General features: G+C 38.1%; 1 protein-coding gene across 4 annotated transcripts in view; it reads left to right on the forward strand.

Moving 5' to 3' along the window:
* The window catches only part of topbp1 (DNA topoisomerase II binding protein 1), a 57,179-nt gene that overhangs the window by 12,819 nt on the left and 29,241 nt on the right, over positions 1-15,119 (forward strand). For all 4 annotated transcript variants that reach the window (XM_048524222.2, XM_048524232.2, XM_048524208.2 and 1 more), the window contains exons 10-14: positions 833-1,077; positions 3,877-4,196; positions 5,754-5,926; positions 9,027-9,238; positions 13,738-14,030. In XM_048524222.2, the coding sequence (XP_048380179.1) occupies positions 833-1,077; positions 3,877-4,196; positions 5,754-5,926; positions 9,027-9,238; positions 13,738-14,030 (1,243 nt within the window). The remainder of the gene's footprint in view (positions 1-832; positions 1,078-3,876; positions 4,197-5,753; positions 5,927-9,026; positions 9,239-13,737; positions 14,031-15,119) is intronic.

Here is a 15,119-nt window from a genome sequence, read left to right on the forward strand (position 1 = left end):
TAGCAAGTCATGGGTCAGAGAGAAGATAGCACCATAGATTGACCTTTGGGTATTGCGTCATGTAGATGCTTCCTGTGATCTATTAACAGATGTCAGCTGACTTCTGGGTAGGTGAGTAGTACAGCGTGAACATAGAACCATCTACTATTTGAGGTGTAAATTGGGAGCATGTAGATTTAACAGAGAAGTTAATGCCTGTGAATGATAAATACTACTTGAAACAGTGAAGTCGCCTTAGATTGGTCTAGTGATTTATGTTGTTTTTGTCTGGCAAACGATATTCTAGTTGAACTAGGAGATCACAAACCTGTCTAGGGGAACTAACATATCAGCAAATAGTTAACGCTCTGGATGGGAATTGTGGGATTTAGGAGACACAGACTTGGGACAGGATAAGATGCAGGATATAGGCGATACAGTAACTCAGGTGCAAGGTCTTTGATTTGAAGTAGCACAGAAATGGATAAGACGCTTTAGTTTTAGCATTAACCCAAGAAACGAATCACTGGGCAGACATGCTGTGGATGCTTGTGCGTCCATAACTCTATATACGGCAAATGCTCATAGATTACCTGTTAATCTTGGCGTATCTTGCACTAGAAAGTTATGGTATTCTGGGAAATGTGGTTATGTTTTTTCCCCTTTACATCTGTTCTTTCATTTGCCTCTTTGATCACTCGCTCTGTTTCTCACTGTCAATCTCTCATGTAGTTGCCATTTTACACTTGTGTTCCCTCCACAAAAGTAATAAACATGAAGATGTATTTTTAAATTATTCATGTTCAATAACTTTTCAAACAAATAATATTTGATGGATTAATATTTGCATTAGGCCATATGTGGTTACAGCAAGATGGTTAGTGGACTGCTTTTCCAAGAAGTGCCTTCTTCCCGTGGAGCAGTATTTCCATCCGAGTCATCAACCTGATATTTCAATACCGCAACGTTCCAGCAACCAAGCTCAATTGACTTTAATTGGCAGTAAGGCACTAAGAACATCCACAGTCAGTCCTGGCAGACAACAAGAGGCAGATGATGATCTCCTTTTGCAATACCTTGAGAGCGACAGAATTATAGGTTAGAGATTGATCTTTTTCTGTTCAAATTACATTTCAAGAGATTGTACAATGACTTGTGATGTACTGTTTTCTTTCTCTCAAGGACCTGAATATTGTGGGGATTTTGCTTCATGTCTTTCCATCTCTGCTTGAATTTGATTTCAGATCAAATCTCAAAGATGTCTAAGTTTTTAGTCCTCTCTGGTTGGAAGCCTGCCAGTCAACTGTCTTGAATTTCTTTGCATGACTACCAAAATCACTTTGCTGCACCACTGTTCCAAATGTCTTGCCATTTGTAAAATATTCCGACTTGTCCAGTCTGGATCCACTTGCCGAAATTAAACTCCTGGCTGCCATTCTTTCCTCATCACTATATCTGCCTATGTTCCCGTATGATTTCCTGATTATGTTCCTGCAGCTAATTGCATCTTCTAACTTTCAGTCACCTGAAAATATGGATATACAAATCTCTATTCCTCCATTTGAGTTCTTAGTATTATGTTGAAAAACTGAGGTCTTTAAGTCCTCTTCAGAGTTTTATCTCAACACTTCTGGTTTGGGATATTCACTAACTCCTTACTCTAAAGTAATCCAGTTTATTCTTCCCTTCTCAGGAGCACTGCTGTGTACATGCATCTCCATGCTCGGACTTCACAGAACTTCCCAAAACAAAGTAAAACTGAAATAAAAGCCTCTCTCTCTCTGAGCAATGTATGGTTGCTTCCCTGAAGCTTGAAAAAAACTCTGCTACTTTTGACTACCATTCTACTCCCGTATTGAACCCCACTTTGACTTTTCTGTGTCTTGACTGTATTCCCATTTGTTTTGTGTGGGGGGAGCAATGTTAATGGGTCTTTGTTGTCTAGAAGAATGGAGATGTGTGATCGTTCATATGTTGACCATTTATCAGATCGTGACAAAATTATGTATTCTGTTTGTCATTCTTATTTCTGAGCTCCATCTCCCTTTTCACTTCCACCTTTTTATCTTGAATGCTATTTACATGTGGTTGCATTTTTAAAAACTTTTAATGTTACAAATTAAATTTCTTGTAATTTCCTCTGCCCAGTAGTGGCTTGGGTTTATCAAAATTGACATAGCCATGGATCAGAACAAGGATTTTAATCCACTTGTGGGATTTGGGCTTTGCTAGCTGGGCCAACATTTACTGCCCTTGAGAAGAGCTACCTTCTTGCATCACTGCAATTCGGGTGCTGTAGGTCACCCCATCATGCTGCTAATGAAGGAATTCTAGGTTTTGACCCAATAACTCTGAAGGAATAGTGATATATTTTCAGGTCAGGTTGTGAGTGGCTTGGGCAGGGGTGATGTTCCCATGTGTCTGCTGCCCTTGTCTTTCTCAGTGGAAGTGGTCGTGGGCTTAGAAGGTTCTGTCTAAGGAGCTTTGGTGAATTTCTGAGTACATCCTGTAGGTAGTACGCACTGTTGCTACTGGGATTTGGTGGTGGAGTGAGCAGTTATTTGTGAATGTGGTGCCAATCAAGTGGTGATTTGACCTGGATGGTGTCAAGCTGCTTGAGTCTTGTTGGAGCTGCACTCATCCAGGCAAGTGGGGAGTATTCCATCAAATACCTGACTTGTACATTGAAGACGGTAGACAGGCTTTGGGGAGTCAGGAGCTAAGCAACATACAGCAGCTTTCCCTAGCCTCTGACCTGCTCTTGTAGCTACTGTGTTTATATGGTGAGTGCAGTTCAATTTCACTTCAGTGGGAGCTCCCAGGATGTTTATAGTTCAACATTTGACCTCATGTTTTTAGCTTCACAAAGGAAGTGCTGTTCATCAGCTGCGTTTGTGGCCAAGCTTCCTGCCAGGTGGAGCTAACTGCATGCATAATAACTCCTCCTTTGGCTTGATATTCATTTTTTTTTATTACACCTTTTAAGTTCTTTGGGATGTTTTTAGTGGTAATGTTGGTAAATGAAGTTTTTACTGTTTGAGCTAGGGCCGCACTTTCTGTTTTCTTATTGGTTGAATCAATTCTTTGTTTCTGTCAGGTAATCTGTGCATAGATAGGCTGCCTTTCTTCCTCAGTGGAATAAATTGAATGAATGTATATGAACAATAGCAGTATAGTGTTAACCTTTTCAAATTAAGAGACAGGAGTAGGCTATTCACCCTCAAGCCTATCCTTTCATTCAACAAGAACATGGCTGTTCTGCCCCAGGCCTCCACACTTTCATGTCAGTTTATCATAGCCCTCAATTTCTCATTTTTCAAAAATTAATTTACTTCCTTTTTAAATACTTGCAGTGATTTCATGTCAAAATAGTCATGGGGTGAACAATTCCAGACATTCACTGCCCTCTGGGAGAAGAAATTCTTTTGCATCTCAGTTTTGAGTGTTCCCTGTTCAAGAATCCTCTGCCAGCAGAAACATCTTCTCAACCCTTTTACCCGCTCAGAATCTTATTTGTTTCAATAAGATTGATGCATAAATAATCACATTCTTAGCATGTAACAATGCATAGCAAGTAATACTTTAAGACTCTAATCTCTTGACATTCATTTTGCACTTGGAGGCTTTTGAGTTAAAAGCCTACATGAACAGAAAGTAGATTGTGTGACATGATGGGTGCTACAGTACATTTGCAGATGTATCGCGATGCCATGTTGGGAAGAGCAACTCTATTTCATCAGCTTCTGTGGCAGCACGCCAGTACTTTAAATGAGGTTTAATTATAATTTACATTGTTTTTATGCTTTTAAATTGAAATATTGGATCCTTCTACCTTTTCCTTCATTTTGTCTACAAATAGAGCTAAATGTTAATCAAATGTTTTCATGTTTGATATAGTTGGACCCGAAAATCAAGATAAAACACGAAGTAACTTCAGCGACACTGTCCACAAAACTGAGTACCAAAAGAATCAGTCAGCAAATGCTTCCACATGCGAAACAGAATCATGCGCTGAGCAGGGAGTTTTTTGGAGCAAGAAATTTCTAATTTTTGGCTTTACTAATGAAGATGAAACCTATATGGCTGAATTAATTCAGAGCAATGGTGGAAAGGTGCTTCGGCCCCACAATCGGACTGTCGCAGATTATGCTGTTGTGCCTTTATTGGGCACCCAAGTAGATGCAACTGTAGCAGAAGTGATTACAAACACGTGGCTGGTAAGACAATGTAAACTAGTGACATTTTGAAACTGGTAACTGTGCCTCTCAACTTTCATTTGTTTTTCAGACAAATGTGGATATATTCATTCAGCTGTACAACATCGAAAAACATTGTTTGGAGCATGTTTTGTTTAATTCTGTCTTTCACACTACATTGGAAATAATTTACATCAAAACTTAATAGAACAATATAATCATAAAACTGTGAAGAGTATTGTGATTAAACTCTGCAGCTTCAATTTTGTTTTGCCAAAGTTTGTTCATGTAAGAGCCTTGTAGGAAATTATGACATGTTAATAGGGAAGGTTCAGTAATTAAGCTGATAGTACATCTGAGACAAATACTGCTTAAATTGATCTGGTTGATGGTTACAAGTGTGATTTTTAAAATAGATGCTAATAGAAACCTATTCTTTTTTTTAATTAAGATGTGAAATTTAATTAAGCCGTTGATGAGAATTACTTGCTTACAACTTCACGTTGAAGCCTATCTCCTGGTAGAGAGAATGACTTTGGTCATAATAGTTAGTACATTTTGCCCTGTTCCAGTCACTGTCTAATAATATACAATGGGTCCAACCTGGATATAAACCATTCAGCCCAAACTCACTGTTGACATTCGCCATGTACATTGACAAATAATATTACCCTTCTCCTGTATGCCTTCGCTCATCCTCTTTTCCTTCGTTCAGTTACCAAAATGAAAGTTCAAATTTTGTGGCCTTTGTGTTCTCAACCACTGACTTTGGAAGTCAATTCTGCAACTTCATGACTCTATTAAAACATTTATTTTTCTAAGCTTGAACTAAGGGAAGTAGGCTGTTTCTATCTAACCTGTCCTTTGATAATTTTAAAAATTCTACCGTATCAATCCATAATCTGTGGTGTTGTAGTCAAGAAGAGCCTTGGTGTTTAGGCCTTTTGTTATTTTTATGATTTTGCATTCCAGTAAATCTGTACCATGTCTTCTGTTGACCTTCGTGTCAGGGTCCTTCTGTAGTGTGGAGCACAATACTACATGTAGTACCTCCTACTTGAGGTTTGATTAAACTTATATACAGGCTAGTAATTACCACTTTCCTTTTATGTTCTATACTTGTAGCACCCCAACTCCTCTACTGTTTGCATTTTGAATAATCTTGAGTGGTTCAGCTAAACATATACGATCACATGGAAAAAGATCTTTGTGATAAAGCATGTGATTAAAATTGACTTTTGTTAAATTTGGGGGTCATTAACAATGTTTTCCTTAATTACTTTGAAAGAATTTAGTTGTTTATTCAATGTTTTAAGAGATTCCAGCCAAAATCAAATCTTGACGATCTAATTCATAAAGGAATTACAGTCGTGTGTGTGCTCTGTCCAGTCATAAGTACAAGTTGCTAGTTGTTTTTTCATTTAACACTTGAAATCTGTCACTTTTTTCCCTTTGGGAATGACTTAATCAATATTAAATTTCTTTGGGTACTGTAATCTGTCTTCAAATAATTTTGATAAATCCTTTTTATCAAAGGAATATTTTTCTGCTGCTCCAGTCTTTCTCTTTGTTTTGCAGGCAATGTGCATTGATCAGCAATGTATACTGGCTTCACAGTCAAATACCTTATTCACTCCTATATCGATTGTGGAAGGAATCACACCATTGGCTGACTGTGTGTTGTCAGTCAGTCAATTTACTGGAATTGAAAGAGATGCATTACTTAACATTGCAGAACTACTTGGAGCACGGTAACTGCCAATGAGTACATAAATGCACGGCCTTTCTGCTTTACAGTTGGTATGAAACCATTACAGTAAATCAGTATTGTCCAATACACTTGCCACAACTCGCAAATAGCCACTTATTTGACAAATTGATACTATTCTTCACGTGAGGTGAGAATAATGTCAACCTTGGGAAACCAAGGCAGGCCATTCAACTAAAAATGTGGTTTCACACTTTGTTTGACACGATCTGCGACCATGTCAATAGCTGGTTTTCCCTGAGGGATTCTCTACTATTCTTAACATTACAACAAACTCATTTCATTAAGGTAAAAAAGTAAAAACATGCTGAAATTATTTTTTTGCTCCACAACAGCTGGATGCTGCATTGTGATTGGTTGCTAATATTAAAAACAAGTTCTCTGACAGAGCTGCTATCACAGCAAAGTACACTATTGCCTACCTTTAGTCCTCTCCCTCAATCCCAGTTAATCATATATGCATATACAGGCAGTCCCCGGGTTACGAATGGGCTATTTTCTGATGTGGATGTCACTGGCTGCCCAGCATTTTTACCGCCTGCCCCTAGTTGCCTTGCAATTTAATTTGCATGTTGTTTAAACATTAGTTTGCCAATAGTTTTACAGTACAGCATTTGAAGAATATAACAGCTTCTTAGATTTTCAGAAGTTAAAATAATTATCCTTTTATGCATTTTTATAGGAAAAGGCACGTCATACTGAAGAGATGTGTGCTGAAAGTAATGATCCTGTGCTGGAACACACTGCAGAAATGGCACTGGATGCTAGATCAGTTGCTAATTTTAAATCTGAGACATATAAACCTTTGTTAAGCAAAGGGATATGAGCCAAAGGCACGTTATGTGGAATTAGGCCGCATGATCTCATTGAATAGCAGAACAGCCTTGAGGGGCTGAATGGCCTACTCCTGTTCCTATATAAGCTAAACTGTAATTTCCTGAATGAAATCTGTCTAATTTTTATTTGAATAAATCAATTTAGTCTGCTTCCATCAGCGAGCATTTTCCATGGATCTGCTATTAATTGACTGAAACTGATTCTGCCGATTAAGCAGAGGCTGAGTTCTCTGCTATTACTGTTCTGGAAAAGATGAAACAGCTTGTCATGTCACGAAACTTTGGAATCCCCAAATACTGTAGCCTTACCACCACTCAGCCTTGTCTGCTCCAGTAGAAACACACCTAATTTATCTGATCCCTCTTAATTTCTGCTCAGTTCTTCTGGTTGCTCACTTCTGTGTCTTTTCAATGGCTGCAATGTCTTTTACATGCTCTGGTGACCAGAACTGTGCACAGTTATTGTAAGTGTAGTTGCCTCAATGATCAATGAAGTAGTAATAACTCCTTGCTATTTTATCTTGACATTGACCTTATAATGCTTCCCAACAGCTGGTTTGTTTGGTTCGGGCAAGAAGGAAGCTATTCAACCGTTGATGTCTTACACCAGCTCTCTCTGGAAAAGTAACTCCACTAGTCCCCTCATTCCCCTGCCACTTCCCTGTAGCTCTACAAACTTTCTCTTGAAGGCCGCAGTTGAAGCTTCTTCCACACCGTAATCAAGCAAAGCATTCCAGATCCTCACCATTCACTGTTTAAGAAAAGAAATCTTCGCCTCTGCATTGTTTGTTTACCAATCACCTTAAGTCGCCATCTTCCAGTTCATGATCCTTTCACCAAAAGAAACAGATTTTCCTTATCTGCTTTGTTCAGATCGTTAATGATTTTGAAAATCTTTGTCTAAAAGGTTTAATCATCTTTTCTCCAAAGAGATAACCCTAGCTTATCTGATCTATTCGCATAGTTTCTCATCTCTCGAGGTATCCTTCTGAAGCTTTACTGAACACTTTATTGTGTTCTTTAATCTCTCCTTCTTATGATGTGGGATCCAGAATTGCATGCAGTGCTCCAGCTGATCAGGGTTTATATACACTCAATATAACTTCCTTGTTTTTGTTCAGTGTCCACCTTTATGAAGCCCAGGATTCTGTATGCTTCACTGATCACTTGCACAACCTGTTCTGCACCTTTTAATGATTTGTGCATATATGGCACATGTCTCTCTGTGCTCTTGCACATTCTTTAGAAATGTACCCTTTGTTTGAATAGATCTATCATCATTCTGACTACTAAAATGATTAATATCATTACCTGTATAATAAACTACTTTTTAGGAGTGATAAAGCATTCTTGCAAGATTAAGTCACAGGAAATAATGTACAGTTGCAGCAAGAGAATCATCATCTAAAAATTTATCTAGGTAGATTCTACTTACTGTGAAAGTGCTCTTAGAAGCAAAAAGTTAGGTATTAAACTGCAAATTAAAAAATTAGATGGTGTAGGAATGCATAAGGAGACCGTTCAGTTACACTAAATTATAAAATGGCATTGCAAAATATAAGAAGAGGCAAAGAAATTGCTATGTCCTACTTGAAACTCAGTGTATTTCCTGTGTTTGTAGGATTTTGCTTGGAACCATCTCTAGATTTAGTTTTAGATTCAACTTTGTAATTATTTTTATCTTGGTAACTAACATGTTTGAAAGAATCAAAGCACCTTTGAATACATTCACATAATCATTCTACTTTATTTTGCATATTCATAACTCTGGACTAGGTACTCAATATTACTTGCCAATTACAAGTATTTTTAGTTTAAATTTAATATAAATCAAGATCCCTTTCATTTTCCACATAAGTTATCATCTACCAATTTATATAATAGCAAGTAAAGTAACGAGGCTGGAGGAAAGGCAAAATGAGATAAATCAAAAATGGACCTTTATGTGATTTGTCCACAGCTTCAGTAATAGGGGGAGGACTGCTTTGACATAGCATGTTCTTTCTATTTTCCACATGAATTTTAGCTATGCTGTTGGGAAGAGCCAGTCCTTCCAAGTGGAGGAGTAAATAAGGTTAATTCCTGTGAATATCATCCTATCCTTGAATAGGTAGGAATCTGTGCCTTTCTTCCCTGTTGACTTGGATACGATACTAGTATGGGATAATGAAAATGAATTTCATTTCTTAAGCAGAGTACATTAAATGTCTTAAAGCTAAACTTTGTGGCTTTTTTTGTTGTTTAAAGAGTGCAAGAGTATTTTGTTCGGAAAGCAAATTTGAAGAAAGGCATGCTTGCCAGCACCCATTTGGTCCTACAGGAGCCACAAGGCTCCAAATACGAAGCTGCAAAGAAATGGAATTTACCAGCTGTGACTGCTGCTTGGTTATTTGCGTCTGCTCAATCAGGGAAAAAAGCTGATGAAAGCAAATTCTTTGTGGAAAATGCGAACAATGCTGGTAAGTATCGAATTAACACTTCTATGTTTTATTGTATTTTATCCTGGATGTGAGTTTGCTCGCTGAGCTGGAAGGTTGGTTTTCAGACGTTTCGTCACCATTCTAGGTAACATCATCAGTGAGCCTCCGAAGCGCTGGTGTTATGTCCCGCTTTCTATTTATCTGGTTAGGTTAGGTATTTTAGCCTATTTAGCTGCTGAAGAGAGAGATGACTAAATTGTTCAAGCTAATTCCTAGCCCACTATCAAGGAATGTACCTTATCCATTTCATTAAGTCACTGTAGCCACTATGCTTTGCTAAAATGTGTGAAGTACCCCAATCCTACATTACCAATACCACACATTAGGTTGCTCCTCAGCATAGTTTTTCTGTTGCCTGTCGGATTATCACCTTCATTTGTTTTTACCAGTGGGCTGTTGTGATACCTGTAGATCATAGTGTATAATTTGACCCAGCATTTAGAAGGACCCATTATCTAGGCACCAAAAATCATGACCTATATTCTGTAAGTTGACCCCCTTTTCTGCAAAGACATGATATACTCACATTAGGAATTGGTCTCAGTTTTGCTCCTCAGAAATATATCATCTTATCCACTCTTTTATAAAGACAGCACATTGGATCAAGCAGGTGTTACAAGCTGTGTTGCCAGGAAAGTGCATGGGACATTAAAATACATCCATATAGCGCAATATGCACGGCAAACAGCAACAAAGAATGAAGTTTGAAGCTACCTCTGAGCTAAAAGTTGTAACATTTGCTAACTTGTGAAATAATTGTGCTGCAACGAGGGAATTTGATGATAGTGAAATCTGGTGTGAGGTCGGAAGAAAGAGGAGTCTGTCCTGAAGATGCCCCAAGTTCAAATCTGCCATGAGGAAAGGGACCATTCATTTCTTTACCTCAAGAAACCTCTATTGGATTCGGATCCTCCTAAATCGTGGGATAGTTACAGCATCACCACCAGAAGTGCACTGAAAATGTATACTTAAGCAATCGAACCTTGATTCCAGCAAAGATTTCAAAGCAACAGTTTTGAGTTATAGCTGTGTTATGGAGCAAAACTTTCTAATGTTGTGACAAAACACCAAGTTGACTCAAAGACTAACAGATGTCAATGTCAAAATGATCAGATTCCAGAGATTCAGCATTTGCAGCAAAACACAAGTATCAGTTACTTCACATCAAAAGCATGGATGTAACCCCTGTGAAGTTTGATCTGCACAGCAGCTGAACTGTCAGGTGGAAGGTTTTGAAAATAGTTTTGATGAAAACCACAGGCTGTGAGAAGACATGGTTTATGGTCGTACTAGCCAATGTAGCCAGTGGAGCAAAATTAAAGCCGATTGTAACTTTGAAATGTAAAACTGCCATAAGTAAAGATTTTTGCAAGTAATTTTATCCATGTCCATAATAGTGATTTGATGGCTAGAATGAAGTCTGGAATGATAATTATGGGAGGAGAAAGACAGGCTGGCCAGATAGGCTGATCGTGGCAAATGAAATTCAAATAAGTTGATGCACTTGGGCAGGGCAAGCAAGGCAAGGGAATACATGATGAACAGTAGGCTCCTAAGAAGCACCAAGGATCAAAGGGGTCTTGCCTTGCATGTCCACCGACTGCTAGGATAGCAGGGCAGGGAGATAAAGTAGATAAGAAGACATATGGGATAATTGCTTTTATTAATCAAGGCATTGAGTTTAAGAATTGGGAGGCCATGCTGGCACTGTATAAAACTTTGGTTTGGCCACAGCTAGAGTATTATGTGCAGTTCTGGAATCCACATTATAGGAGGGACTTGATAACACTGGAGAGGGTGCAGAGTTGTACCAGGATGTTGTTGAGTTTTAGTTATGAAAAGAGATTGGATAGACTGGGATTATTTTCCTTGGAGCAGAGGAGACTGAGGGTGGCCATGTTTGAGAGGTATGAAATTACGAGGTGTGGAAAGGGTAGACAGGAAGAAATATTCTCGTTGGTGGAACAATTATTGACTGGGGGCATAGATTTAGTTTCGGAGCAGGAGGTTTAGTTTGGATGTGAGGAGAGAAAAAATTTTACCGTATGTGTTGGGAATCTGGAACTCTCTGCCTGCAAGGGTGGTACATGTAGCATCCTTCATAGTGTTAATTAGTATTCGAATGTATACTTGTGATGACACTCCTTTAAGACTGTAGACTGAGCACTAGACAACGGGATTAGAATAATCAGGTAGTCGTAACGAGAGGTGTGGGTGTCATTGGCTGGCCCACCATTTATCGCTTATCCCTAGTTGCCCTTGAGAAGGTGATGACAAGCTGATTTCTTGAACCACTGCAGTCCACTTACTGTGGTTTTTCCCACAATGCCATTAGAGAAAATGCCATTTTCAGTATTTTCCTTCAATGTCAGTGAAGGAATGGCAATACAGTCCCAAGTCAGTATGGTGAGTGGCTTGGAGCAGAAGTTGCAGTGATAGTGTTCCCGTGTATCTAGTGCTCTTGTCCTTTAGGTGGAAGTAGTCATGGATTTGGAAGGTGGTGTCTTGTTGGGCACATACAGATTTTGTATAACTGAATGTGTCGAGAGCTGTAAAGAAATAATTGTCCTTATACCAAGTGGCCAATGTCTTTAATCCAGCCTTGAATGTATACCTCGGCAAGCCATTCAAGGATTTTATGCATGCTGCACAAAATAGGTGGATGGTTGATGGAAAAGAAAAATAAACATTTCCCATTTTGATGATTTGTGTGATTTTGTCATTAAGTCATGGGTTGCTGCTAATGCACAAATTGTCATCTGATCCTCCAAAATGCAAATTATTTAGTTGAAGAAAAAGAAGATGATTTGTTGTGGAGGAAAGATTCTGAAACTGAAAGAACCACATCTGATCAAGGGTGGGATCCTTGTGATGATGCTGTAACCAAAGGGACTCAGAATTAATTTGATAAACTGCGCCAGCTGCTGAAGTTGCATTCCATGGTTTTTAAAGCATTTTGATTGTATTTAAAATTATGCTTGTTTGATTGAATGAATTCAGTGTTTTACTTTGAATTATCAGTGCCAATTTCCATCACATTTTGAAATGCTGACCATCTGCTGTTGCACTGACAGTTCGTTGAGATCGACCACTGTTTTTGGAAGGATTTTTTGAGGCTTTAAAGATTGATTTATTCAGCACATTCGATGATGAAAGTTGCATCCTCCCTCCTTTTTCCTTTCAAACAGGCACTTTTAAGTAGAAAATTAAATTCTGTCATAATCTGTTATAGATGCAGCATATTTACTTAGTCTATAATATTATGTGACAGGTGTGAGGGAGATGATTTTGTTTCTAGATACAAATGAATTATATGCAATGAACATGTAACAAAAGGAATGAAATTGCCAACCAACAAGTTCAAGAATCAGAATGAAAATTATTTTTGTGCTTAAATTCTGGGCAGGGCTTGAACCCACCATGCTCTGACATGGGCAGCAATGCTCTCACTATCAAGATGAATTAACCTGTTTGATTGGCAGGCCATTCATCATTTTTAACATTCACTTTGTCTACTACCCTCACATAGTAACAGCAGTGTGTACTGTATACTTGATGAACTTCAACTCACTGAGACACCTTCTACAGGACTTTACAGACCCAAGACCACTAACATCTTGAAACACAATGGCAGCAAATGCATGGGAGCTCACAACACCCTCAAGTTCCCATCTATTACATCATCCTGTCTTTAAATTATGTCATAGTTCCGTCAATATTCCATGGTAAAATCCTGAAACTGTCTAACAGTACTGTGGGTGGACCTGCACCACATGGATTGCAGCAGATCAAGAAAGTGGCTCACCACCACCTTCTTAAGGGCAGTTAGAGATGGGCAATAAATGCTGGCCTTGCCAGATGTGCAGATATCCCATAGAAACAAAAATTCTTTTAAAGTGCTTGTGACTGAGTTACAGCAATGCTCCAATATACTTCAGACCTTACCTGCAAAAGGAACGTAGGTTCTAAGTGACTTCATTTTTAAAGAACGCAATAAAACGCAATTTGCCTGGGATCTGTTAAGAACACAGAGAAACACAGTGGTCATGTTTTATTGTATTAACAAAACGCACTAGGTTTACATTTAAAACCAATACTGTTGCGTAAATGGTTTAGTCTCAAATTTTCAATGAATAGAACTAAAGGTGCCAGTAATCTTACACCCTGTTTCAGTGATAAAAGCAGTATGTGCTGGATAAACTCAGCATGTTTGACAGCATCTGTGCAGAGGGGATCAGATTGAATGTTTTAAGTTGAATATGACTGGTCTCTAAAACATTCGGATTTGCGAGAGTTCCAGCACCTGTGATTTTTTTTTTTGCTTTATTTCTGTTTGCATTGGGTTATTGTGTTTTTTAAGATTTTGCTTTGTTGTTTGCAGCTTGATTTGACATATGCTGGAATCTAACCACATTCAGTTACGGTTAAACATTTTAACTTGTTTTTTGTAATATCTTTCATGAAAAATATTGCTAAAGTGAATCAACCGATCACGGTCTCAGGTATGGACAAAGTGCCAAAACAGACGCCTGAGCATCCCTTGTCCAAACTGAAAAACATGCAGAACTCTGCTGTGACTCCACTGGATATAAAGAGGTTCCAGAGTAAAGCCTTCCAATTGGTCTTATCTCAACAAAATAGAACTGAGACCACAGAAAAGAGAGCAGACGTAGGAGTGCCCAGCCAACAAAAAGAAGCCAACTTGCTACTTGATACACCTTCAAAGTTCCTATGCAAGGACAAGCTCTTCAAGCCATCATTTGATGTTCAGGTACCAGCACATCCTCAAGTGCAAGACAGATTAAAAAGTTTTAAATACCAGCAAGTTTAAATTTAACGAGTCTCTGCAGTCGATGAACTTGGTAGTGTGCACTTATAGAATCGATAACTAGTTATCGATTTCAGGCAAAAGTGGTTATCAACGTTTCAAATTTGGATCCTTTATCATAACAAGTAGATATTGCTCATGTACAGCATTTAAAAGAACAAAACATACGGAGAGGGAGATAAACTGCATAAATGAAAGGAATAGTGAAACTATGTGCTTAAGTGCAGAACTAATATTGTCATAAGGTATTAAGATACATATTTTGTGGAGTGATAAAGAGCTCAAAGACGTAGTTCAGCAAGTAGATACAGAAGCATGGGAAACTGACAAAGAGGCTTTACAGGTCATCTGACCTAGCTCTAATCTTATTTAAATATTTAAGATCTGACAAAATATTTCATTCTCTTCACTTATAAATTACCTGTTGATTACAATGTTTTCTGTTTCAGGTTCAAGCATCTATAATGTTTAGCTTTTTGTATGTTAACTTATTCTTGCATTTTATTTTGTGACGAGCATGTGGTTGATCTATTTTAAATGTACTTTTAGCCCCCAACCAGTAGTTCCTGACTGAACTCCCCTCTTTTTAACTCCACCCGTGACCTACCCTTGCTATCATTTGCTTGTTTCTTCCTAGCTCACCTATTCTGCTGCTTGAGAACCTGATTTAAAAAGTACATTTCCACAAAAAACAAGATAAATGGCCAGTTAATCTATTTAAATGATGTTGCTGGAGGAAAGAACATTAGCCAGGATATCAGGAGGATCCCCAATTCCATGATAGAATGACATGCTACAGGCCCAGATTTCCATTGAAAAGTGCAATCGCCAGTATTTCTGTGTAATAGTGTAGTAACCATTACTGTGTATTAACTCACTAAGTCAAAATGATAGACCACAAGCTGTATTTTTTATTTAAATAACTTTGAATTCTGTATTCCATGTATTATTATATTCTTAATAACTAACATTTTATACTTCCACCTAAATAAGCTATTATTTATTCAGTGTTACAGTAGGAAAACTACTCTG

Source organism: Stegostoma tigrinum, chromosome 2 (genome assembly GCF_030684315.1).
Source record: "Stegostoma tigrinum isolate sSteTig4 chromosome 2, sSteTig4.hap1, whole genome shotgun sequence".
In the NCBI taxonomy this organism is placed as follows: Eukaryota; Metazoa; Chordata; class Chondrichthyes; order Orectolobiformes; family Stegostomatidae; genus Stegostoma; species Stegostoma tigrinum.